We start from the raw sequence: 25,815 nt of genomic DNA, 5'->3' as shown, positions 1-25,815 counted from the left end.
GAAAATGCTCACGTGTTTCATTATATATTGCATTTATGTGCAAGTTTGAACCTTTGCTACATGCTTTGCTACATTTAAAGTGTTATGATCAACACAATGAATTTCACCACAGATCAATTCTAAAGGTCATTAAGTATTCAAATATGTAATTAGCTGAAATAAAAATAATTAATTTCTTTGAGTACTGTCATTGTATCACAATATAGCATGTGTAATTACCTTTGGTCAAGTCCTTCAAGCTCTATATGCCAAACCGTGAAAGCTTGTTAGCTATTTATGCAAATTATGAATTAGCTGACATGAAAATGCAAAATGACTTTCAATGCTGTTATAACCTGGTATAATGATCAATGTACACAGCATGTTTCGCCAAATTTTATCAAGTAAATGCCAGTATATATCCCTAATTTGGAAGGTTCATTAAATATGCATATTGGGAATTGGCTGAAAAAAATGTCAAATGACTTTCAATAATCTTGTATCATAGTATCTTTAATGTACATAGCAAGTTTTGCCAACTTTGGTCAAGTCAAAACAGATAAATATCGCTAATAAATGCGGGATATCGGACCGCAGGCGGGCGAAGATTGCATTATAAGCGCGCCAACCCAAACTCACTGCATGGACATCACATTTACGAAATCGAAGTCCAAAGTCAACTACGTCATTGTTAGAATAAGAGAGGTTTTCCATCACACGGGAGCATACCACCACAAATTTTGCACAGATGGCGTTGCACTGGCATTGAAAAAGGGTGCATGGGGAGCATGGGAACGCGGGCAGTTTCCCTCGCAATGGGTAGGAAATGCATTGAGCAAGACACACTTCCGGGTTCGCAAAAAAACGAGGATCCCATTTATGGGGCGCTCAAATATAACTATTTGCTGTGATACATAGCAGAGGCGTATATGTTTGTGATGCTGAGAATAACATCAGTAAATAAATGACGGGTTTTAAAAGTTGACGTTTTTTGCGATGAAACAGACTTCTGAAGGTAGCTCGCTTGGGGAACACGTCATCCCGGCCGCTGTCCGCTTTGACCCCAGTAATTCACACTGGTTTTGGTCGGCCCCAGGTACCCAAGTCACTTCGACCCCCCGTCACACTTTTGCCTACATGTCCACGGAGACGATTCAACATGTTCCACAACAAAGCCAAGACAAAAATTGAAAATATCAATAAAATGGCTTCACAAAGGCTGAAATACACGATACTCGATGAAGTATGAAGTTTATGAAATGAAATCAAAATTGACAACACAAGTGTTTGTCTCGGGTAATACCACTTGAAGTTGAACTATTCTACAGACTGTTTTTTCCATACAGTGCAGTATTTGTCAGTGACAAATTAATCTTTCCAATACATTTTTTGCAATGAGCTGGAAATTTGATTAATATCGAGTTAATGTACATAAATATTCCGTTATTTACTGGGACACGTTTATTTTCTCGATCCGCTATCTGCGGACTACGTGCTGAAGTACATTGACTGTTCATGTCAACGATCGTTTCTCCCTCTGCAGAGTTTCTGTATCCCGTTCAACAACGCTGTACCTCGATCACACGATAGTGACGCTATGTAGCTGTGCAGTATTGAAACTTATCATAAAATGGCCACCTCGTCTAACAGTAACACGTATTGTCGGGATTATCGTACGGAAAAAAGACTGCAAAATTAAGACTTATGAATCTTCATCAGAATTGAACACATCATGATTGTACACGAGTATCAACCGTGAATGCACGTTGAGCTCGGCAGTTACACAAGCATGGTACGCTACATGCATAGCCCTACGAGTATGGCGACAGTGTCCGGCTTTGGCTACGCCGCCTACCGGAGGTGGGAGGCCGCGTAGCCAAAGCCGGACACTCTCGTCATACTCGTAGGGCTAGCTACATGCACTGCCGTGATGCCGATCGTATGCATTCCAAGGCCTATCCCGGAATTTGTTTCACAAACAACCTCAAAGGAGAGCAAACATACTTCTATGGACAATGACGAACACGTTTCTTGGCGAAGCAAAATCAAAACAGTGCAGAAGTACATGAAGTAGGTCATGGCCTTGGACTCTGTGCACGAACCTGATTGGACACTTCAATACCTTTGACCCAAAGTTATTATCATCAGCACTTCCATGCCATGAGGCTAGGTAGAGAACGTATGTACTCATTTCTGGCGATCGAGCAGCGAGGGAAACAATCAATTACCAAGGATAAAGCTAATTTGCTAAACGATATTTTATCTTGAATAGTGAGTTGAATGAGTAATAAAATATCATATTTTTAATGTTCAATACGAGGTTGAAACACGGAGGGACCGTGGTTGAAACCAGAGCTATCCAGCTGTAGCCAACCTGGACAAGCACATTTCACAGCGCCCTCAAACAGTCGATTGTTTTCACTTGTCATACGCGGCGTAACAGAAAAATTAAAACTTTCATAACTTCATTAATATCCAAGCCACGCCCACCAAAACCTTTTCAGTTCTAGCCATTTGAATTCTGAAGATGTCTACCAAATTTGACTGAAATACGTTCAGCCGTTTTTGAGAAAATGGACCAACAGACAGACAGACAGACAGACAGACAGACAGACACACAGACAGACAGACAGACAGACAGACATCGCTGCGACATATGCTCACGTGTTCACACGTGAGCAAAAAACGATGCTAGCCACCAGAAAGTCCAATATGGGTGCTGAATGTAGAAATATTTTAAGGTATAAAAAGCACAATTTATCACCAATTTTAGTGGTTTCTGTGTCAAATTGTATGGTTTTATGTACCTGAAGCTGTTTTTTCAGGTCTTACGGCATACTTTGTGATTTGTCCGTCCAGGATGGCAGCCGCATGGCGACCATTTCGAATATGGCTTCCTTGCAAATCCATATACAGTTGAAGGCATAAATGTACAATTTATTATTTATTCAAATGTTTTTTATTAAATTGTATGTTTCTATGTGCCTGAGACAACTATTGCATGTTTTAAAGGTATACGTACGTTTTTGACTTTGTCATTCAAGATGGCAGTTGCATATGGTTCCAAGCAAATCCATATACTATATTTTAAGGCTTAAAAGCAAAGTTATTACTGTTTAAACAGAAACTACCCCTATAAAAGCCGGATTATCGTAAATCTGTGGAATGTGAAAAAGCCATGCTACTGATCAGACGTGCCATGTTTGGTCTTAGAATCCCATAATTTTGTCATGTTTCAGGCGTTCATTGTCATTGAATCTTGCATGCGATGTCTGTGAAAATATAGCGACTAAACTTAAGTAAAAAATAAACTGAAGAAATGTTCCGTTTTTTGTCGGAGAATGCATATATTTCAAAATGTGTTCCCTGCACACCCACTCGACCGCTCTTTGCATATATGTCACGAAAGTGCCCATCATGATCAAATCTTTGATACGGTCAAAGCGACGCTATGAGAACTCAAAAACTGCCGTCCAGTGTATACCACGGTCCCTCTTTTGTGAAGGGACCGTGTGTATACAAATGACTGCGTCATCAGTAATCCTCCAATTGTGCGCCCAGGGTCCTGTACCGGTAACTTCCCGTTTAAGTGTGTTTTTGTGACATCTTATATAAGTGCCTGAAACTGTTCTTGCAGGTTTAAAATGCATATTTTGTGATTTTGCCTTGATGACGGCCGTATGGTGGCCATTTCCAATATCGGTTTCTAAGCAAATCCATGTACCATATTTTATTGCATAAAATGCATAATTCATTACCGATTTAACTGAATTTTGTGTCAACTTGCCCGAGACTGTTCTATCAGGTTTTAAACGTACATTTTGTAATCCGTTCATCTATAAATCGAAAATATACAAAGTTTAAAGCCCCCACTTAATTATCAGATTTATCTAATATAAATATTATTTACTTGATAAAATATTCAATGGAAAACAAAAGAATGACAAACTGTTAATGGGCTGTTGACACATTCGCTAATGCGAGAACCTGGGATTGAGAAGGGCGCCTTTAACTATTTTATTTCGCACTCATGGAACTATGGCCTATTTAAAGAACTCTTGTGTACTTTTTCAGACCAAATACTAAAACTTTATTTTGTCAAGATCAACATGATATTAGTTTAGGCAGGAACAACTTCAAAGTACGGTACTGTGCAAATCAGACCACCGCGATAACAGCCACCACTACCGGCACATTCTCTATTAATAGCCACATTTTTTCAACTCTTGACAATTTCGCAATCAGAAATTCGAATAGCTTCTCCTGACATGTTCAGTAGACGCACCAAGTGTCACCTCATTATTCCCATCCCCAGTCTCTTGATGTAGGTCTATTGGGCATATTATACAGTAGCTGTCCCCATAAATGGCCTGTCTGATATACAACAGGTTTTGCATGTTGTGTCAACTGAATTGGAGAGATTAAATTGTGTGATCGTTGTTGCTTGCAAATAGGTTCAATCTTGCATCATTCACATTTATTAGTATATCTGTACTCGATCTATCATACACATATTCGATGCCGGTAGTTGAGTGAGTGTTCTAAAGGTGTAAGAAATATCCTCAAAGGCGTTCCATGTGTACCATGCAGATTTCTTTCCCTTCCCTTGGAAAGTAGATACAGTATAAAAACAGGAAATGAAGGTAACTTCACACATCATTTCTACCTTTCTTAGTGATATGGTATGGAGAGTAGATCAATTTGGTTTCATGACAACGGCAAACATGGTAAGAGACCAATAAATTGATAGTGCTTTGACCCTCGTCATGTGATCTGGGTCCCCGGAAAAACAGTTTTATGTTTGTGTGATTCGTTTTAACGGTGTTCATGACCAAAGTAGGGTTCCTTCATCAGTCGCTCGAATGATTTGGTATCCCCGCATGTCTAGCTAGTTTGATGGTAGCTAGACATGCTAGAATCGTTATGTTGTGATCTGTTGCGTGGATTGCTGCCGGCTCAGACCGTTCATTTAAACTGCCCTCAAGTTTGATTTTTGCGCGAACAAGGATGTCTCTTATGTTTTTATTCCTTTTATATGTCATGATAGGCTTTTCTGGAAAGGAATATTCCCACTCCAAAATGCCCAAACAGAAATAGTCATTAAGAGATATCAACTAATTAATGCGCATCATAAGATTGCATCGTATCATGGTCGTATCAATCAGACATCCGTTCAAAAATAAGTCCACGTGGATATCACTCACAATAGATAACCCCAAACTGGAAAACTATCTGGAAGCAACTAAGATCATCCTTTTGAAATCCGCATCAGAAACAACGTGACTCCTAGCAGAAAAGACTCCTCTGAACGGTCTGTCCAAAAACAAAATAAAGCTCTCGAGTCGACAAAGGAAGAGGCATAGAAATTGTGAATGCGATAGATAACATTAATGAAAGTAAAAGAGCTTCCAAATGCAAACTATTACTATGAAGCATTATAGGGCGACATAAGCCATGCGATGAACATGGGGAAAACCTTGAAAACATGTAAGAAAATCATTGCGGAGGCAACTTGCAGTTCCCTTTATCACTCAACCAAAATTATCTGCACAGCACGATGGTATGGTATATTCTACCATAATACACAAAACCCCACAAGCAGGAACAATCTTTATATATGGTATATTATTAGCGGCTGTTTCAAGCCAAAAAACCCAAATATTGGAATTTCTAGGCTATTTCATAAAAACAATGGTCAAAAGGCAATCAGAAATGTCAAGGACACGAAAGGCTACTTTAAAAAGCTAAAATCAATAACAATAACAGAAAACCATATTCAAATTACATTAGATGTGGTATCAATGTACACAAATATGTCACAAACGAAAGCTATAAACATAGCTCGTGGCGATGGACTCTAAAATAGCACCACCCAACACTAACGATGTAAAAACCTTTAAAAACCTGCATGAAAGCCTTACTGTCGATTATTCGCAAACACAATATAATTGAATTCATCGGAGAATACCAGTACTATAAACACATCTGCTGAGGCAGAATGGGCTCACCAGCCTATTAGAGAGAACTATCGTTAATTTCCATGAGCTGGAGAACATAATATTAAACCTCCACTCGGATCAAATATTCCTATGGAAACATTTACACAGGAATAACACGTGAACTTTTAGCATTTGTCTAGGAGTGCAACACCCTGCACCCGACAATCCAAATTCACATTTGAACATTCTATCGACGTCAAATATCATAACTTGGTAGTCTTCACGGATCAGAATAGGCTCCGAAACTGCCAATTTTTGCTATATTAGGTTGATTCATACAAGTCAAATGTATAGTTAGAAAACACTAGCAAAGATTTTGTATTTATGCTCTGCGAAAATAACTATATGAAAGATACGTGCTCTCTGCGTACGACGACGGCCCATAACTGATCCACTGGACAACGATAGGTATGGACTTACATTAAGCTTATGCTTCGCTTTTCTTCTATTTTAGCTGGTTATACTTATACAGTGGTGAGATTATATATAGCGGTGCAGAAAATTTCAACTTTAGATGAATAAAGTGTTGGGAATAAAATATAGCAGGTCAGTCAGAGTTTGATTAAAGGTAAAGACTCGAAAAATAGGCACACAGTCCACGTAGCCGACAATGAGGTGCTAATGATATGCGTAGTGCACTCACGTTCTAAAATGTCGAGTGAATCTTGGGTGTTGAAACTGAATTTCGTAATTCGGTTTTCGAAAATCGAATTACGAACAGGGCTCCACTGTTCCACCAATAGTGTGTTTTTTTACTGGACAGTTAGGGAACTAGCCATTAACCTTTGCTATATTGTAATATCCCCTCATGTTTGGATATTGGGCAGCTAACAAATTACTGATTTTACCGTAAGAAGTCCCTTGTTTAACCAAATTGTGGATGTAATCCGTGGTGACGACCTTTTCGAGTTCCATTTTCCCCGGCAGTGATATTGAGGCGACTGCAGACCTCTCAATCAAGTTCTTCGTTAAATACCACGGTGAATATACCACACGCAAATATTTCCATTGCTCGCCCAGGTCGATTAGGCATGATTAGTGATTATTTTTCCTATTATTATAAAAAATGAATATTAATAAATTATCAACATCAATATTACATAATATTAAAACCATTTTTTACAAACAATGTCGTCTATTTTGTGTAAATACCGTCTGGAAACCTCAGTTGTTATAATTATGATTATTGATAAAGTATGATTATTAATAATAAAGTCATATTTCACAACTTGTATCTCTGCTTACGTAAACAACCCTCTGGAAACTGATATTTAGGAAGAGTTCAGAGTTTACTTCCGGAAGGGGGGGTCACAGTGGAGGATTTTCTATTTTCCTGGTGATTTTTTCCACGGCCCCCTGGTAAATTATGGAGAAAATTTGTGGTCCCCCCTCATGCTTTGTGGGTTTTCTCCATGCCCCCCCAATATATACATGCACGCTTACATACATAGGCAGTCTGACAATTTGATCACAATGTTGACGAACAATAGAGTGCTCATTTATTAATGATCTAACAAAACATTTCAGAGTTACAATTTAGTGGCCATAAAAAGCTCGTTTGCCCTGTATATCACAAAAATGAGAAAGGAAATTTTACCGTGCTTTGACTATGATTTACCGACAATAGCAACATTTACATTACTCATGCGTTCACAAATTCGTGATACTCTGTTAAGCCTGTCAAAATTCCTGTTTTATAGCTTTAAAAAGAGAGAGAATTTGTTACAAAATATGTAATGAATGTCCCTTTTGTGTACTTGAGATGTGCTGTAAATAGCCTGCAAGTATTCTTCCCCTCCCAAATGTTGTCTGTTATGACTATTTATTTTCATGAATTGTATAAGGGCCGGTGGCCTTTAATACCATATATATATATATATATATATATATATATATATATATATATATATATATATATATATATATATATATATATATATATATATATATATATATATATATATATATCAAAACTCATTCAAGCATAGACTTTAAAAACGGTTCCGTTTTTAAGGTCTATGATTCAAGTATCTTCTCAGAGGTTAAATGCTCAAATGCTCGATGCAGGGATGCAGAGCAATATTACAATAAATATGAGAACACATCAAATATGTTTGGTACCTATTACTCTATAAAAGCGATCGTCAGATAGGTAGATTACATGTCGTGTTTTAATTGTGTTGTCAGTTTAGACCGATGTTTTGTTTCGCCTCGTTGCTCTGACTGATCGGAGTAAATAAAATAAATGGTTATATAACCTAACCTAGCCTCTTTATTTATTTTACACCCCATTAAAGGACGTATATCTCTCATACACACATGTTGTAATTAATTAGTCAACACAACTAATTATGCTAATCCGTGGACTTATCAGAGGTTGGTCAACATTGGAAAGATAGAGATGTAAATAAAAAAGGAACCTTTCCTGTCTGTCGCTATGTTGACCTACCATAGACTCTCGTTTTTCTCGAGGGTCTATGGACCAACCGGTAAAATCCCTGATAAGTCCACGGATTAGCATAATTAGTTGTGTCATAGACCCTCGAGAAAAAACGGGACAGGCAACTGCGATAGAGAACAAAGGGTCTATGGGATTAGCAGCGTGCGATCCTGCTTGGAATAATTAATGGTTTGGGACGGAATGAAGCTGGACCTGATCGACTGCACAACGTCCGGTTCATAAACACTACATGCGTGTATATGGTAATAATGTTTTTCGGATTACAAGTTATTTCGGATTACCCGCAAGTCCATTTTTAGAAAGAAAAGTGTTACAACTACTTTGAGAAGAATTCGAGGGTCTATGGTTGTGCTGACTAATTAATTACAACATGTGTGTATGAGAGTTATACGTCCTTGTAATGAGGTGTAAAATAAATAAAGAGTCACAGAGGATAGGGCAGGTTATATAACATTTATTTTATTTACTCCGATCTGTCAGAGCATGAAGAAAAGGAGAGAAAATGATAGAGAAAACAGTGAGAAAAATTCAGTAATAGATTTTGGGCCGCCTGTGGTAGGAGCTAGAAAATATATTGTAAATTTTTCACCAGATATGTTTGACAGTCACGCTTAATTCTATAGATCAGAACTTCTGGGCAAATCTTTAATTGCACCTGGAAGTAAATTCTGAACACTCACTTTGTTCATAATCGTACGCAAAATAGCGTGACAGCACTACCCATGCAGGCACTGTTTTCTTTGAAATACTATACTGAGATAGCTATATATGGTAAAGTAATAGGTACACATGAGACACAGGTAAGGCTTGTATAATGAAAAAGTTAATAAATTACATTTATTGACCACATTCATAACTTCTGGACGAATAGCGCCTGAAGTACCTGTGGCATAATGCATCATTGCACTTATGCTGACCCTAATGTCTAAGTGTGACGTTGATGGCGTTATTCGGTGTCAAAGGTCAGCTCTCAGGATCATGACAGATTTTGTTGATGCTAGTATATATACTGCAACACGCGTGATCACTAGATTGGAAGCAACTTGAAAAGTTAAACGTCCGTCGAATATCTTGGGTAAGTCCCTTAGCTTTTGTAAAATGTGTGCAATTTGAACAACACAGCAGCTGAAATCTATACGTGACCGTTACGATTTTGCTGAACACGGTCGCTCACCACTGATAGTGCTAGCCCTGCGTACGATGCTGTGTGTTCCGCTACTGCTAATCGCCCCGCTCACCACAGCCCTGCAAAGACCCGTACGTAGGGTCGGTGACTTCAAATCCATTTTGGGACTTGGGACGTAAAAAGCCAAATTACTGCCGAAATTCAGCGTTCTTGGGCCCAAGTCGTATCCCTGCAGGCATATGCCCGCCACTGTAACCTAAATACTCACAAGGTGTGCAACACAATCACTCAAAAAACACACCACCCGATTTGTCAACGCTGTGCGCTCGCACAAAACATTCAGAACTACACTCCCATATACCTAGTTGGATCACAAATTTAACCATCTCCTCAAAAATCACGCCGATGAATGTGTTACTCGCGTCGTCTTGAAGAAATCGGTCATGTTTTGAGACCAAGAGCAGTGAAATGCGGCCTGCAGAATGATTCTACCATATGATGTAATTTATTCCACTACTGATTGGCTAATCAACGGCCAAAACAAAGGTCATGGCAAGACGTCACTGGTTAAGTATAGTTGAACCAATCAGCAGTGTGTTAACATAACCATGCAGGTAGTCTCTGCTACCTCCATGATATAACAGAGTGTCGCAGACAAATCAGCCGCATTTCCAGACCTGTGGATAGAGGGACCGTGCATGTGCAGACAATAGTTATAAAGTTTCACAAACTCTCACCAGACTTGGGTCATACCACATAGCCAAAATTTCGGAAAAGAGAAAAATGGCACATCAATACTATCAAACAGTCATAATTACATTATGAGGTTATTACAAAAATGCTACAAATGATGCACGAGGACATTAGGGACTGGTCAGTTTCTTAGCCTGGGGGGGGGGGGGTGGATTCATGGGGGGGGGGGTCACCCTGTTTTTGACTTTGGTGATAGGGGGGGTCAGCATGTTTTTGAAATGCCCAATAGGGGGGGTCAGTGTGTTTTTGAATTTTGACACAGGTTCATCATTGCCTAAAATGCTAGTGTCAGCCACAAATTTCATCATTCAGTTGTATTTGTCGGTGGCCCTTCGGGCGCGTAACTTTAATAATCAGTCATATTTTTCAGCACGCCCAACTTTAACATATCAAGCATACATACATCAGAGATATCTGTATGTTTAATATTTTTCAGCGTGCTCTTCAAGCTCATTACTTTAATATATCAGACATTTTTTAGCATGCCCTTCAGGTGCATGACTTTAATATACAAGGCATATATATCAGAGATATCGGGATGTGTCATATTTTTCGGCGCGCCCTTTGGGCGCCATACTTTAATAAATCAGAGATATCTTGATGTTTGCGAAGTGAAAGTGTACCATTAGTAATCAGCATTTCATATGATAAGCAAGACAAATTCCTGATACTTTTCTGTTCTCTCTATGAGAATTCAGTATGAGAAAGCAACATGCACAAATATTTCACGATATATATTTGATACAGTGACTTATTTTAGAGATAGAAAAAATGACAAGATGTCTTTCCTTCTCATTGATGCAATTATTTTCCTTTGTGTCACAGGTTTTCTGTAGGAAGATGCTTTTTTATGAATAATATAACAGTTAAAAAGGGCAGTTTTTGTCATTATTAGCTGTGCTTTTATGGTTTCAATGTTACAAGAAAAGGTCCTCTCAGACACTGTACACATCAGATTTGGCTAAAAAAGCTCTCTATGGCTCCTCAGGAGATTTATTGGATGGTTGGCAAGTCTTAACACCCATCAAAGTTTTTGATTCACTGCTTTTTCCTCTTTGATATTAATGATTTACATCCATTTCTGTACAACAGTTCAGGGCATCTGGTTAAGCAAACAAAGTGTGAAATACATTCACAGCTCATTCAAAATACAGCTCATTCAAAATATACTGTATTCAAACTTTAAGATTGACACTTTGAAATTCCTATCTTACAACTGACATGTAACAATTTCATTAAAACATAGAATGACTATTTAATATATATATATATATATATATATATATATGTCCACCTTTTGTTTTACCTATGTCGCGCGCCGGGGGGGGGGGGGGTCACCCTGTTTTAGAAATTTGGAATAGGGGGGGGTCACCCTGTTTTCAAAATTTGGAATAGGGGGGGTCAGCCACTTTTTGACGTCGGCAAAAAATAATCCACCGGCCCCCCCAGGCCGAAGAAACTGACCAGTCCCTTGGTGGATAGTGTATCGCTTCACTCACAGCAGAGGGCAATGTGCGGCGCCAGTGTCTGAGTGTATTTGACTGTACTAAAAGTTGTACAGTTTGGACATGCCAACCTTGACGAATTCAGATAATCATCAAATTGAAAGTAAAAAATGATGAAAGTTTTTGCATTCTAATAAGTGTTCTCTAAAGCTTTAAAAAACAGAGGGCAGTCAATTTATTTAATTTGCATATATATTTTTTGGCTAAATATTCAGCATCTTTGAAGCTGTTATCCAATTGGTTGGCTAAATCTTAACCGTTATTATTAAATTATCCACAATAGACTCCCATCACATCACATCAGCAGGATTTGTGTCATTAATGTATTCTTGTGTTCACTTATTAACATAAGACAAGCTTATTCCAACAACAAAAGGGTGGCCCACCCCAAAATTTCACCTCTGGAGAACGTTGCCAATTGTGAATGCTTCTTTGCAGTGCTGCAAGGTAATAAACACTATTATAACTCCTGAACATTCTTTGATATTTTCTAGGTCAAAATCACAACATCCAAGTTGGCATGCCAGTATTCTGTGTTACCATGACAACAAGACAGATGAAAATGGATTACAGTGTAGAGAACCTATCTTCATCAATTCTGAAAAGACTGAATGAATTCAGAAAACAGTCTCTGTTAACAGATGTTGAGTTTTGTGTCCAGGGGCAGCACTTTGCTTGTCACCAGGCAGTCTTAGCATGCTGCAGTCCAATGTTCAACTCAGTTCTTACTTCAGATGCACACAAGAACAAAATCAGGGAATGCTTTGCTGTTTTGGATGCCAATACTGTGAAAGATCTGCTAGACTTTATGTACACTGGTCAGGTAACCATTACCATGCATAATGTTGAGCAATTGCTGAAAGTATCGAATGAACTGAAATTTGAAGAGCTTGCTACAGGCTGTGCAGAGTTTCAGGAGTTATACAATGCATCTGATTGTCCTGACAAGGCCGTATACACATTACCAACTAGCTGTAAGGGAAATGAATTGGCGAGTGGACCAAAAATGCAACAACATACAAGTGAAGCTGACCAAATAGTGGTAGACACTAGACAAAGGCTGAAATGTGGAAGCAATATTGATGCCAGTAAGTCGTTGAAATATACACATGATGAAGACAGAAATATCACTGTAGACAGTAATGATGCTGATGTATTTGATAGTGGTAGTGATGCGAATGATGACAATGATGACCCCTATGAGGAGGATACAACCAGTGAAGAAAATGAAATGAGCAATGTAAATACAGAGACTGATATCAGAGAAAATGAATGTAAGATAGAAAATGAAGACCAGAATGGTGCAGTTGTTCCAGAACTCTTCACAGGAAGCAATAGCGTGGTTATTTGTGGGAACAAAGGTAGTAGCAACATGGCTTATGTAGAAAAACCCATGAACTCTGCAAGTGTAAACCAGCCTCACCTTTTTGAAACAGGTAACTCTGTTGCAGATATGAATGTATCAGGAAATCACATTAAGGACGATTCTAGTTTATCAGGGGAGACACACAATGACATTGGTAACAATATTAATCATGCTGATGCTGTGGCCCAAGAAACCACATTTCAAACAGACCAGAATGAACATGTTGAAGAGGAAAAGTCAAAGGTCATCAAAGTGAAAGAGGTATCATTCAAGTGTGAATTTTGTGGCGAAAGTTTTCCAAGGAATCACCTGCTGCAGAAACACAGAAATCAAGAGCATGGTGATAAAATTCAAGATCATAGTAGCAGTAACTGCGATGAGAAACACAAATATTTGTGTACTGCACGCAACTTTGAATTTGGAAGCAAAGGTCTTCTGCGAGACCATCTTTCAGTGCCTTGTCAAAGTCTACAGCAGACAAAAGAGCATGGTACAACATCTAGCATTGGTCCACAAGAAATTTCCACTGAACAATCAACCAATACATGGAGAGGACAGATTCTGCATCATGTGATGTCTGCAAGAAAGATTTCAAGCTACATAGTATACTGAAACTTCATAAGGAAAAGGTTCATGGTTCGATTGGGGGTTGTATCTGTCATGCAGAGTGTGCAAAGTGAGATTTTCAAGCCGTAGTCTTTTAAGACATCACCAAGTTGCCAAGCATACACGTAGCTCAGGGCATGATGAACACTGCTGTCCTGTATGCAAGGAAACTCTCTTCTCAAAACTTCAGCTGAGGAAACATATGAAGGACAAACACCCAAATCAGCACCAGTGTGAGATTTGCAAAAAATCATTTTATGAAAAGAAATTATTAAAGCAGCACAGATATAGGATACATGAAAGAAAGGTTTGGAACTGTGGAGAATGTAGTGCAGCATTTGATGATTACAAATCATTGAAGGAGCACAGAGAGACACATGATCAAGATTTAAAGTATCAGTGTGAGAAATGTAAGAAATGGTTTGGCCGGAGGGAAAGCTATGAAGGCCACATGAAGAGGCACAGATTAGAGAAATTCATTGAGTGTAAAATCTGCAACAAAGTTTTCCATTTGCAGGGCAGCTATGTTGAACACATGAACATGCATGAAAGGAAGACACCATTCAAATGCCATGTGTGTAATGTTAAGTTTGCCCATTATATTGACTTGTTAAAACATGAAGAAACATCCCACAGCACTGAGAAAATCTACAAATGCCCAGAATGTGATGAGAATTTCAATGGAACTTTGAGTTTAAGACAACACAGATCAAAGATACATGGAGCCGTGGAGCAGTGTAAATTGTGTAATGAAGTATTCCCCACAAAAGATGAACTGTATCAGCACAGACAGAAAGTGCATAAGCTGAAGGATCACACCTGTGTAGATTGCAAAGTATCTTTTGACAATAAGCTTAAGCTTTTTAGGCATAAAAAGAAAATGCATTCACAAGAGTCATTGAGTTGTAAGGAATGTTGGAGTGTGTTTGAAAACAGAGAACTCTTAAAACAGCATCACAACATACATGACAAGGAAGCATTTTATTCGTGTGATGTGTGTGGCAAAACTTTTGGAAGGAAGGAAAGCTTAGATGGGCATGTGAAACGCCACAAGTATGAGAAGCCCTATCCTTGTGAAGAATGCGGTAAAGTTTTCTATAGAAAAGATAGCCTAAAAAATCACCTCCATGCTCATTCAAGTATCAAACCATACAGTTGTCCTGTTTGTCAAAAGTCTTTCAAGTCTAAAAACTCAGCTGAAAAACACCAGGTAGTATACCACAGTGGTGACACTACTTTGAAACCCTGGTCTTGCTCTGAATGTGATAAGACATTTACACAGAAAGGTAATCTCTTGACACACCAAAGAGTACATGCAAAGATAAAACTGTATTTGTGTGATATCTGTGGGAAATCCTTTCCTGAAAAAAACTACATGGCCATTCACAAACGTGTTCACACAGGTGAACGGCCTTATCAATGTGAACTCTGTGGAAAATCATTCAAATGTAAACAAAGTTTAAACAGTCATCGGCAGTATGTCCATTCATCAGAAAAACCTCATCTTTGCCACGTGTGTGGTAAAGGATTTAAAACAACTGCAAAAGTAAAGAGACATTTACTGGTTCACAATAAGTAGTATTAATGTGCATTAGCTGTTTGAGGCATTACATGTAAGTGACAAGACTTGCTGTCCTATGTTTGACAACTCTGGTGTCAACAAAATATTTGAAAGAAGTGATGTAGCAGTGTTTCATCAAGGATGCACTATTCCAAAAGTCATTCAATTTTGGCCATTATGTGCCGCGATGAAAATGTCATTGGAGCACGAGAAATTCAATTTTCAGGTGTGCTATAGAAGCATGCACAAGTTTCTTTTGCTTAGAGACTATTCAATAGACTGGTTTGCATTATACGATTTGTATTTCAGTGGATTGAAAAGTACAACAGATTGTACTCCATGTTATACCATAGACTGTCTTGGTTATATGCTGTATTATCATACAAGTATATTGATAGTGCAAATACAGTGATAGGATGAAAAGAACTGTGGTATATTGGCGATATACCACAGCTTGCACATGCCCGAGTTCTTAGCTTGAGCAAAAATCCTTTTTTTCCTGACTTATACTGTTATGATATAGCAATAAATCACACCCTGCGACAGTATACCACTTGGTTTTGACCAGTTCACTTCATATCCATATATGCGCTCACTATTGCTCGTACACATATGTCGTGACTGTTGACTGTGGTAGTGCATTTCAGCACGTTACAACTTGTTAATGCTCAGTAGCATGGAAAATGATTAACTGTTGTGCAGTTGGGTGCAAAAATGACTCAAGGAAGAACAAAAACAGTCAGGTTTTACCGTTTTCTCACAGAACAACTTTGTCGAAGACGATGGCTAAAGAAAGTTGAGCGAGGTAACAGGGCCTAAAATGTTAAAAACTGTCAAAGACACAAAGTTATGCTCTGCATCTTTCAAGGATGATTGTTTTATAAGGGATTTCGGGACTCTAATATCGATAGAAGATGATACTACACAATGTGGTTCGTATCTTGACAGTGCTGAGTCGGCCTACTATATGTATATTGCCGGATTTAACCAGAGCAATTGTGGCGATTTCGGGACTAATAGAGAGGTTAAGATTTCATACGGGAACGGATACGTCATCACTTTCTGCGCGCTCTCATCATGTTCGGATGATGCCACACGTTCTCTTGTCGTTTGGCAGTCGTTTTCTACGTGAAACTGCCACTTTTCCCGTAAACCTTTTCCGAGAGCGATTTTCACGCTCGCTTCGCCATAGACTTGATATTCAAAACTCACATTCCTTTCGTTTTGTATTGTTGCTCTTGGTTTTATTGATCGCCGTCTGATTTTGAGATATTTTAGACAACAAAAATTGAAAAAGCACCTCCTGCAGTACACTCGCAGACGACGACACGCGCGGCAATCATTGCGGGGCACTAATATCGATACCAGACGATACTAGATTTACTTGCACCTTGTCTCGGTACGCCGGGTCTGCAAAATCACCGATATTAACCGGATAAATATCCGCCATTTCAGACTTTAACTCTGGTACTAGACGATACTTTATGGGTAAATATCCGATGTATGCAATTTCCACTCAAATTTACTTTGGGCCGGCCCTGTCACACCTTGACGATTTATCGGATTCAAGTTCACTGATAAATCACCATTCGGACTATATCCTAAGAGCTAGTCCACGTTAAACGTGCATGTAAATACAATTAAGCAAAAGCATACCCAGCGATGGTATACCACAAGATTTTGACCAGTTCACGACATATACGCACGAGCGATAGCGAGTGCATATATGTCGTGAACTGGTCAAAATCTTGCGGTGTATCTTCGCTGGATGTGATTTATTGCTATAATATCATAACAGTATATGGAAATTCTCGCATAGAACTTAAAAAAAGGGATTTTGGCTCTTGCCGAGAGCTCGCGCGTGTGCCAGCCGTGGTATATTGCCAATATAGCACAGTTCTTTTCGCGTCTCAACCAATCAGATCGCTGCATTTGCGCCATCATACTGGTATGATATAATAAACAATATTGGTCGACATACATACAAACACACCGGAAACATTGAATCTTCCACAAGGGCCCTGGACAAAATGAGTTGTAAAAGAGTGAGGGCAAGTGCTACAAACTCGACGGCCTCGTGATAATAATGTACGGGCCAGTTGCGCGGTCGCGATTGGGCGAATGGAAAGAACGAGCTGATCTTTAATGCTGAAGTTCAGTCGAAATGTCGCAAAAATAATGTGACGACTGTTTAATAATACAAAAACTCCCCAAAAATGCATATGTGGCCCAAAATGAACCAACGATTTTAATGATCGAGCTACACGACCGGTCGTACGACTCAATTTTTGTCGTGGATTTTTAATTACTGTATTAGGCACCGTTCGAGTTGGTCATGATAGGCCGTGTGCTAGAGGGGTCTACGTGCACCCAGTATAGGATAACAAACCTGTATTTTTCAGAAGCCTCGGGATCCCTAGAATACGAAATGGAATTTTAACAGAAAAAATATAGGGATGCAATAGCTGTTATGGTCATGTTTTGAAGGGTACCGCAAAATCACCATTTTCCAACCCAAATGCATTTTCGTCAAATCTGTTTTCTTGTAAGTCATGTGCTGAGCTTATTTTTTAACATAATCTCACTTGTTTGGTATCATTAGAAAGGGAATTTATTCCTCTTTAGGTTGGCATAATAAAAAAATGCAATGCTTTGAATGAAATCTGTTTTATTGGACATGGGACATGTCATAAATATGAAATAGACTTTTAACAGAAAAAATATTGGGACTCTAGAGCTGTGGCAGTCATATTTTGTAGGGTACCGCAAAATCACAGTGTAGCAGATTTGCATGCATTTTTGTCATCTGCTGAGCTTGTTTTTGAATATAACCTCACTTGCCAGGTATCATTAGAAAGATAATTTACTAATCTTTATAATGATATATGTAACATGCAATTTCTAGTATAGTTTTCATGAAATATGACCAAAACTTACCCCATACCCCAAAGTTTACATTTAAAATTGCAGTCATAGCTAAAATCAAATTCTACAAATATTATGGAAAGCTTCTACATTTCCTTCTAAACGCAGTCATAGCAATGCCTATAGTCTACTAGCTTAAACTTACAGTCAATCGCGCGTTGAATGTGCGATATCGACCAATACGAAAGTATGAAAGCGTGAAGTAAGGGGGTGTAACATTTGATTTATGGGGTGGGGCTGGAGAATTTTTGAAAAAAAAATTGTTGCTGGCCATTCATCGGATAACAGAGTAATATCAGACAGAGTGGCAACAGCTATTGTTTAAGGCGTGAAGCGGTTACGTAAGCAATCCATGTTTGCCTCGCCTCACGAAGCTCTTGGCTCTCTTTTCCGAAGAGTGCCGACCATGCACCCTTCGGTAATTTTCGGATTTTCACCAATTGTTAAGCGAAAGTATGTTCGACAAAGCTTGTGTTGTTGTTGTCGTGTGGTGCTGATCGGAATTGATGTGCTGGCGAAAACGGGAGTGTTTTGAGCTTCAGGAAAGTGGGTTTTACCGTTTCAAAAATTCCTCTAATATTTTTATGAATATATAATGAGTGTGTTTGAACCAAATTTGAAAGTTTTTATCGATACTGTCTGGTTTTACTCAATGGTTTACGGTCAGTCATACCGTCTTTACACGTGCGCCAAGAAAGGACATGTTTATGAAACTGCTGGCGTGTTATGTTTTGATTGGCGTGAGGCAGTGTTTCTGGCCTGAGAGCTCACAAAGTAACTATGGTTGCTACGCGACGGGCAGTACGATGCCATCTCGTCGTATGTTTCGCATAATCTCGTGTAATTATCAACCACAAACCAAGCCTCCAAAAAGTTTAACACCTTTTAAGCTCATTTTAATATGAAAAGCCAATAGTCTACCGAGACGACCATGGAACAAAAGGCATGCAAGTGTTGCCACTCTGTTTATGTTACTCTGTGATCGGATGGAAACAATTTGTGTACCATCGGATATTGAAAAAAATTGCTTCAAGGCTTTAAGATTATTTTTTCCATGTACCCTGGAGACAGTTGACTGTGTCTTCCGTATAGTCCCTGGAGCTGCCGCCTATGTCGGTTAATTATGGCCAAGCTTCGCTAGATTGTCAATAACTAAGCTGCAAATCATTTTGCTGCATAGGATATATGGCATGGATGAGCAGAAACCTGAGTATGCATGGATATGTAATACAAGTATAGCAAGTTGTTTACAAATGCATTACTGCTAAACTTTCTTAAAGTCGTGGTTCAGGCGCCAGTTTGTCTTGCCAGGAAATTTACTTACTACATTACAATTTCAATGGAACACAAAAGGCTATGACACCTTCATAATCCTCTTACAGGCCAGAACAAACTCGATCCCTGGGATCGATTCCTCTACTTTTAAATCATAACCAGATATGAACTGTAAATGCTCAAGTGTTTCATTCATATATTGAAGTTATGTGTAAATTTGAACCTTTGCCATATGTTTGCAACAGATTAACTTTATAGGTCATTAAGTATTCAAATACGCAATTAGCTGAAATAGAAATAGTTAATTCCTTTGACTGCTGTCATTGTATCACCACTTTATATAGCAAGTGTAATTGCATGCCTTTGGTCAAGTCCTTCAAACTGTATATTCCAAACTTTGAAAGCTATGCAAACTATGAATTAGCTGACACGAAAACTTATGTGCGAAATGACTATCAATATTGGTATAACCTGAATTAATCATCAATGTACATAGCATGTTTTTCCATAAATCCAAGAATATATCCCTAATTAGGAAAGTTCATTAAATACACAAATTAGGAATTGGCTGAAGCAAAAATGCTTAATGCCTTTCAATAATGTTAGCCTACATAATAGTATCTTTAATGTACATAGCAAGTTTCATCAATTTTGGTCATGTAAATTCAACTATATATCCCTAATTTCAAAAATTCATTAAATATGCAAATTAGGAGCTGGATGAACTAAAAATGCTTAATGACTTTCAGTAACGTTGTATCATAGTATCTTCATGTACATAGCAAGTTTCGTCAACTTCGGTCTAGTCAATACAGATAAGGTATAGGTATATGATAATTATCCTGATTGTGAAAGTTCATTAAATATGCAAATAAGAAATGGGCTAATGTTCAAATGCTTAATGACTTTCAATAATGTTCTATCATAGTATCTTTAATGTGCATAGCCAGTTTCGTCAACTGTGGTCTCGTCAATTCAGATAAATACCCCTAATTAGGAAAGTTCATAAAATATGCAAATTAGGAATTGGCTGAAGTAAAAATGCTTAATGACATTTAATAATGTTCTATCATAGTATCTTTAATGTACATAGCAAGTTTCATCAATTTTGGTCATGTAAATTCAAATATATATCCTTAATTTCAAAAGGTCATTAAATATGCAAATTAGGATTTGGATGAAGTAAAAATGCTGATTGACTTTCAGTAATGTTAAATCATAGTATCCTCAATATGCCTACCAAGTTTCGTCAATTTTGATCGAGTAAATTCAGATATATATGCCTAATTAGTAGATTTCATTAAATATGCAAATTGGTCATTATCTTTCACGTCACCCCTTAATAACTTGCACAGGTGATATATCTTGATTTGATCAACATTTGTAGCAAATCTCATCAAATTGTGTGTAGTCGTTCTCAATGTATAGCCGTTTTTTCTAAAATCATTAATTATGCAAATGAGCAAAAAGTAAGCAAGCCACACCCACCAAAAACTAATCAGTTCTTGCCATTTGCAAACTGAATCTATATACCAGATTGATTCTGATCTGATGAGCAGTTTTTGAGATAGTGAGCACACAGACAGAAAAACAGACAGACAGACACACAGACAGACAGACATCGCTGCGACATATGCTCACGTGTGTAAACACGTGAGCAAAAAACTAATTGTACTTTATGAAAAGCTCATATAGGTAGTAGCTTACGAGTTATTTGGTTAGAACGATAAACCCCAACGTTCGTGATCGGTAGAACAAAATGAAGGGGATATGGACTGTTTTCTTTGGAATTCCATACATTCATTGATCATATTCACAACTTACAGACAATACCCTGTGCAGAGACGTAGCCCTACAAGTATGGCGAGCGAGAGTGTCCGGCTTTGGCTTAGGAAGCGACGTAAGGGCGTAGCAAAAACCTACAGTCACCTGTGTTCTGTTCCTCCATGCGCCCCATAGACGTAATATGCCCCACAATTACGTCTTGCAGTATGCCGTGCACGAGTGATCTCTCGCAAAGACGTACAGCTCTCGTCTTCGTACGCTTTCAGAAAACGACAATATGAATATCGTAACGTAAGGAAACGATAAAAGGAAATGTTTAAAACGTATTATAAGACATTAGGATAGTTTAATGTCGAATAACCAGAGGCTCTCATCAGCCAACAGTCCCTACAAATTATACATCAAAGTTTTATGCAGTAAAAGTACCTCACACCAGCGTACCGTTTCAGAAAACGTATTGTACGATAGTTTAATGCCGTATAACTACCTCGCACCGGTGTATCGTTACAGAAAACAAATTAGGCCTATACGATAGTTCAATGACATATTATAAAAGTCTTTCATCAGCCAACAGTTCCAGAAAATGATAAAAGCAAAGTTTTATAAAGTAGAACTACCTCGCACCGGTGTACCGTTACAGAAAACGTATACTACACGATAGTTCGATGTCGTATAACCTCGCACCAGTGTACCGATACAGAAAACGTACTATGCAATAGTTTACTGTTATATTATAAGAAGCTCTCATCAGTCAACAGTTCCGGAAAATGATAAAACAAAGTTTTGTAAAGTATAACTACCTCGCAGCAGTGTATGTTAAAGAAAACGTATTACAAGATAGTTCAATGTCGTATAACCACCTCGCACCTGTGTACCGTTACTGAAAGCGTAGTATGCGGTAGTTTACTATGTTATAATAGGCTCTCATCAGCCAACAGTTCCGGAAAATGATAATGGCAAAGTTTTATATAAAGTATAACTACCTCGCACCGGTGGTGTACCGTTACAGAAAATGTATGACACGATAGTTCAATATCGTATAACCACCTCGCACCTGTGTTTCAGAAAACGTACTATGCGATAGTTTACTGTCATAATTATTATAATAGGCTCTCATGAGCCAACAGTGTCCAGAAAATGATAAAAAGCAAAGTTTTATAAAGTATAACTATCTTGCACTGGTGTACCGTAACAAAAAATGTATTACACGATAGTTCAATGTCGTATAACCTCGCACCAGTTTACCGTTACAGAAAACGTATTACACGATAGTTCAATGTCGTGATAACTTCGCACCAGTGTACCGTTACAGAAAACGTATTATGCGGTAGTTTACTATGTTAGGCTCTCGATCTTCAGCCAACAGTTCCGGAAAATGATAATGGCAAAGTTTTATATAAAGTATAACTACCTCGCACCGGTGGTGTACCGTTACGGCTCCCTTAGAACTTGAGGTCGCGGTTCGATCCGCACCATGGATGGCTTTCACTTGCAACGAAACACAATGTAACGAATACGCATTTCACGAATATGTTCATGGTGGCCGCTATCGTACCAGTGAATTGCAGACACTGATGACACCTAATTGGCCAAAGCAAAGAGTCCGAGGGCAATATAAAACCACAGGGAACTCTGACAGAATAGCAGTAAACAAGTCAATGAAAAACAGGAAAAAATAGAAAAAAAAAAAAAAACGGTCAAAAAGGAAATAAAAGCGAACAAGTAAACAAACGCAAACAAGCAACAAACAAACAACTGACGGATCAATGGTGAGACTTCCATTGGAACAGACTAGAATTCACCTTGCCAGGCATCGTCCCCCTCTCTATACTATTTCTACTACTATAGTGTGTATAGAGAGGAGGGCCGTGCCCATAGGTGCAGGTTACATGTGATGCTTTCCACGAACTCAATGCATCAATACTGGAATCTTCGATATCAGCCAAGAGAACGCTCATGTAAGTCAAGATACATCCACAAAGAACAATATTATTTATGTTTAGAGTTTGGAGAAGACATCTTTATGATTCTGAAATACAACAAACTTTAGAGAGTCTTCAAATGATTATGTGGTTGTTGGTGTTTTGCGAATTGTGTTCGTTTGTCTCTTGATCGGAGTTGTGCTCTTTGTTTCAAAACAGCGGGCGAATACGCCCGTGCTCCATCATAGCTTGATCAGAATGTGCGCGTCAGAAGTTCAAGTCAATCATTATCAGCGCTGATAAAGAACGCTTATTAGCGAAGAAGAAAGTGCAGTTTTCTTTGTCTAAGCAATAATTTAGAATATTAATTAATTTATTTATTTGGATAACCCAACAGGAGTAAATTCTCAATTACAGGCTCCGCAAAACATAAAAATACATAAAATACAGACAAACACAAAATTAACGCAAAGGACAATTAAAAAGCTTTAAAGAACATACAAATCATGAATAAAAATAATTTCTTATACTTGTTTTAAAAAGACTAAATCTGTTAAAAATGTCAATTAACACACAAACACGCAAAATTAATGCAAAGGACAATTAAAAAGCTTTAAAGAACATACAAATCATGATTAAAAATAATTCCTTATACTTGTTTTGAAAAGACTACATCTGTTGAAAATGTCAATACACTAGCGCAATTTTGCAATATCGTTATTAGTGCTTATAGCACGTGGCAAAAAGGAGTGTTTACGAACATTGATTCTGGAAAAGGGTACCCAAAATGGTAGCTTTACCCGCAGACTACGTTGAACTTTCAGGGGGATTTGAGTTAAATGAAAACAATTTACCACAGAATGAACACATTTGTACAGGAAGCTAAAATCAGAAACTTCCTACGATTGTATAGAGGAGGCAAATTGAAAAAAAATGCATAATTCTGTGTATCCTGATGAACAGTAACGCATATTCAGTTTAAAACACACGTACTTAATAAATTTCTTTTGAACACCTTCAACCTTATCAACGAGATTCTGCTGCCATTCCAAATAACAGAACAGTATTCAAGGCCGCTGCATACCAGGGCGATATACAGAGTCTTTAAAGATTTATCATCACTGAAATCTTTACAATAACGCTTTAAAAAGCCAAGGTTACACACTGCTTTCTTAACTGCATTATCGATATGCTCAGAGAGGTCAATGGAGCTACTAAGGATGACGCCAAAGTCCTTTACAGATGTACATCATGCAATCGGTACTGTATCAATAAAATAATTAAAAGAAAACTTCTTGGTTTTATTCAAAAATGAAATGCGACAACATTTCTCAACATTTAGTTTCAGCGCTAGCTTCCATGTTGAGCACCAACAAGTTACCCTGTCCAAATCACCCCCGCAACAGTGCGCAGTCTGCAGAAATTAGCTTGATTGTTTTATAAAGCTTTCAATCATCAGCATATAAAATTACATTCGAAAACTGAGCACATTGTGACAAATCATTTATGTACAAGATGAATAACAGGAGGCCAATTATGGACCCCTGAGGTACACCGGATAAAACTGGACACCATTTCGAATAACTTCCCTCAAAAACAGTTCTCTGAGAGCGATCAGACAAATATGACTCAAGCCACTGAATACAACCGAAGGGAGATAATTTATGAATTAGTAATTTATGTGATATTGAATCAAAGGCTTTGCTGAAGCCAAGATAAATTGAATCAGATTGTAATTTGTTGTTTGTAGTCTGAGTAAACCCAGTATTAAGATAGTATCATTTTGACCTTCTTACAAACTCAAAGCTCGCTAATAACTTATCAGAGGTTGGTCAACATTGGAAACATAGAGATGTAAATGAAAAAGGAACCTTTCCTATCTTTCGCGATGTTGACCAACCGGTAAAATCCCTGATAAGTCCACGGATTAGCATAATTAGTTGTGTTGACTAATTAATTACAACATGTGTGTATGAGAGATATACGTCCTTGTAATGAGGTGTAAAATAAATAAAGAGTCCCAGAGGCAAGGTTAGGTTATATAACCATTTATTTTATTTACTCCGATCAGTCAGAGCATGAAGAAAAGGAGAGAAAATTGATAGAGAAAACAGTGAGAAAAATTCAGTAATAGTTTTTGGGCCGCCTGTGGTAGGAGCTAGCAAATATATTGTAAATTTTTCACCAGATATGTTTGACAGTAACTCATAATTCTATAGATCAGAACTTCTGGGCAAATATTTAATTGCACCTGGAAGTAAATTCTGAACACTCACTTAGTTCATAATCGTACGCAAAAACATAGAGTGACACCACTACCCATGCTGGCACTGTTTCTTTGAAATACTATACTGAGATAGCTATATATAGTAAAGTAATAGGTACACATGCGACACAGGTAAGGCTTGTATAATGAAAAAGTTAATAAATTACATTTACTGACCACATTCATAACTTCTGGACGAATAGCGCCTGCAGTACCTGTGGCATAATGCATCATTGCACTTGTGCTGACCCTAATGTCTAAGTTTGACGTTGATGGCGTTATTCGG

At 38.1% G+C, this 25,815-nt stretch overlaps 1 protein-coding gene across 1 annotated transcript; it reads left to right on the top strand.

The window, feature by feature from the left end:
• Positions 1-9,395: 9,395 nt before the first annotated feature.
• LOC139116029 (zinc finger and BTB domain-containing protein 24-like) lies at positions 9,396-16,119 on the top strand. The gene is made up of 2 exons (XM_070678525.1): positions 9,396-9,514; positions 12,318-16,119. The coding sequence occupies exon 2, from the start codon at positions 12,344-12,346 to the stop codon at positions 13,799-13,801; it is 1,458 nt and encodes a 485-aa protein (XP_070534626.1). The 5' UTR covers positions 9,396-9,514; positions 12,318-12,343; the 3' UTR covers positions 13,802-16,119.
• Positions 16,120-25,815: the final 9,696 nt, after the last annotated feature.

Source organism: Ptychodera flava, chromosome 17 (assembly GCF_041260155.1).
Source record: "Ptychodera flava strain L36383 chromosome 17, AS_Pfla_20210202, whole genome shotgun sequence".
Classification (NCBI taxonomy): domain Eukaryota; kingdom Metazoa; phylum Hemichordata; class Enteropneusta; family Ptychoderidae; genus Ptychodera; species Ptychodera flava.
The sequence above is the reverse complement of the archived record's forward strand: the minus strand, read 5'-3'. Positions and strand labels throughout refer to the sequence as shown.

Coding starts and splice junctions, on each gene's coding strand:
- LOC139116029 (XM_070678525.1), top strand. CDS start 12,344: ATGCCAGTATTCTGTGTTACCATGACAACAAGACAGATGAAAATGGAT.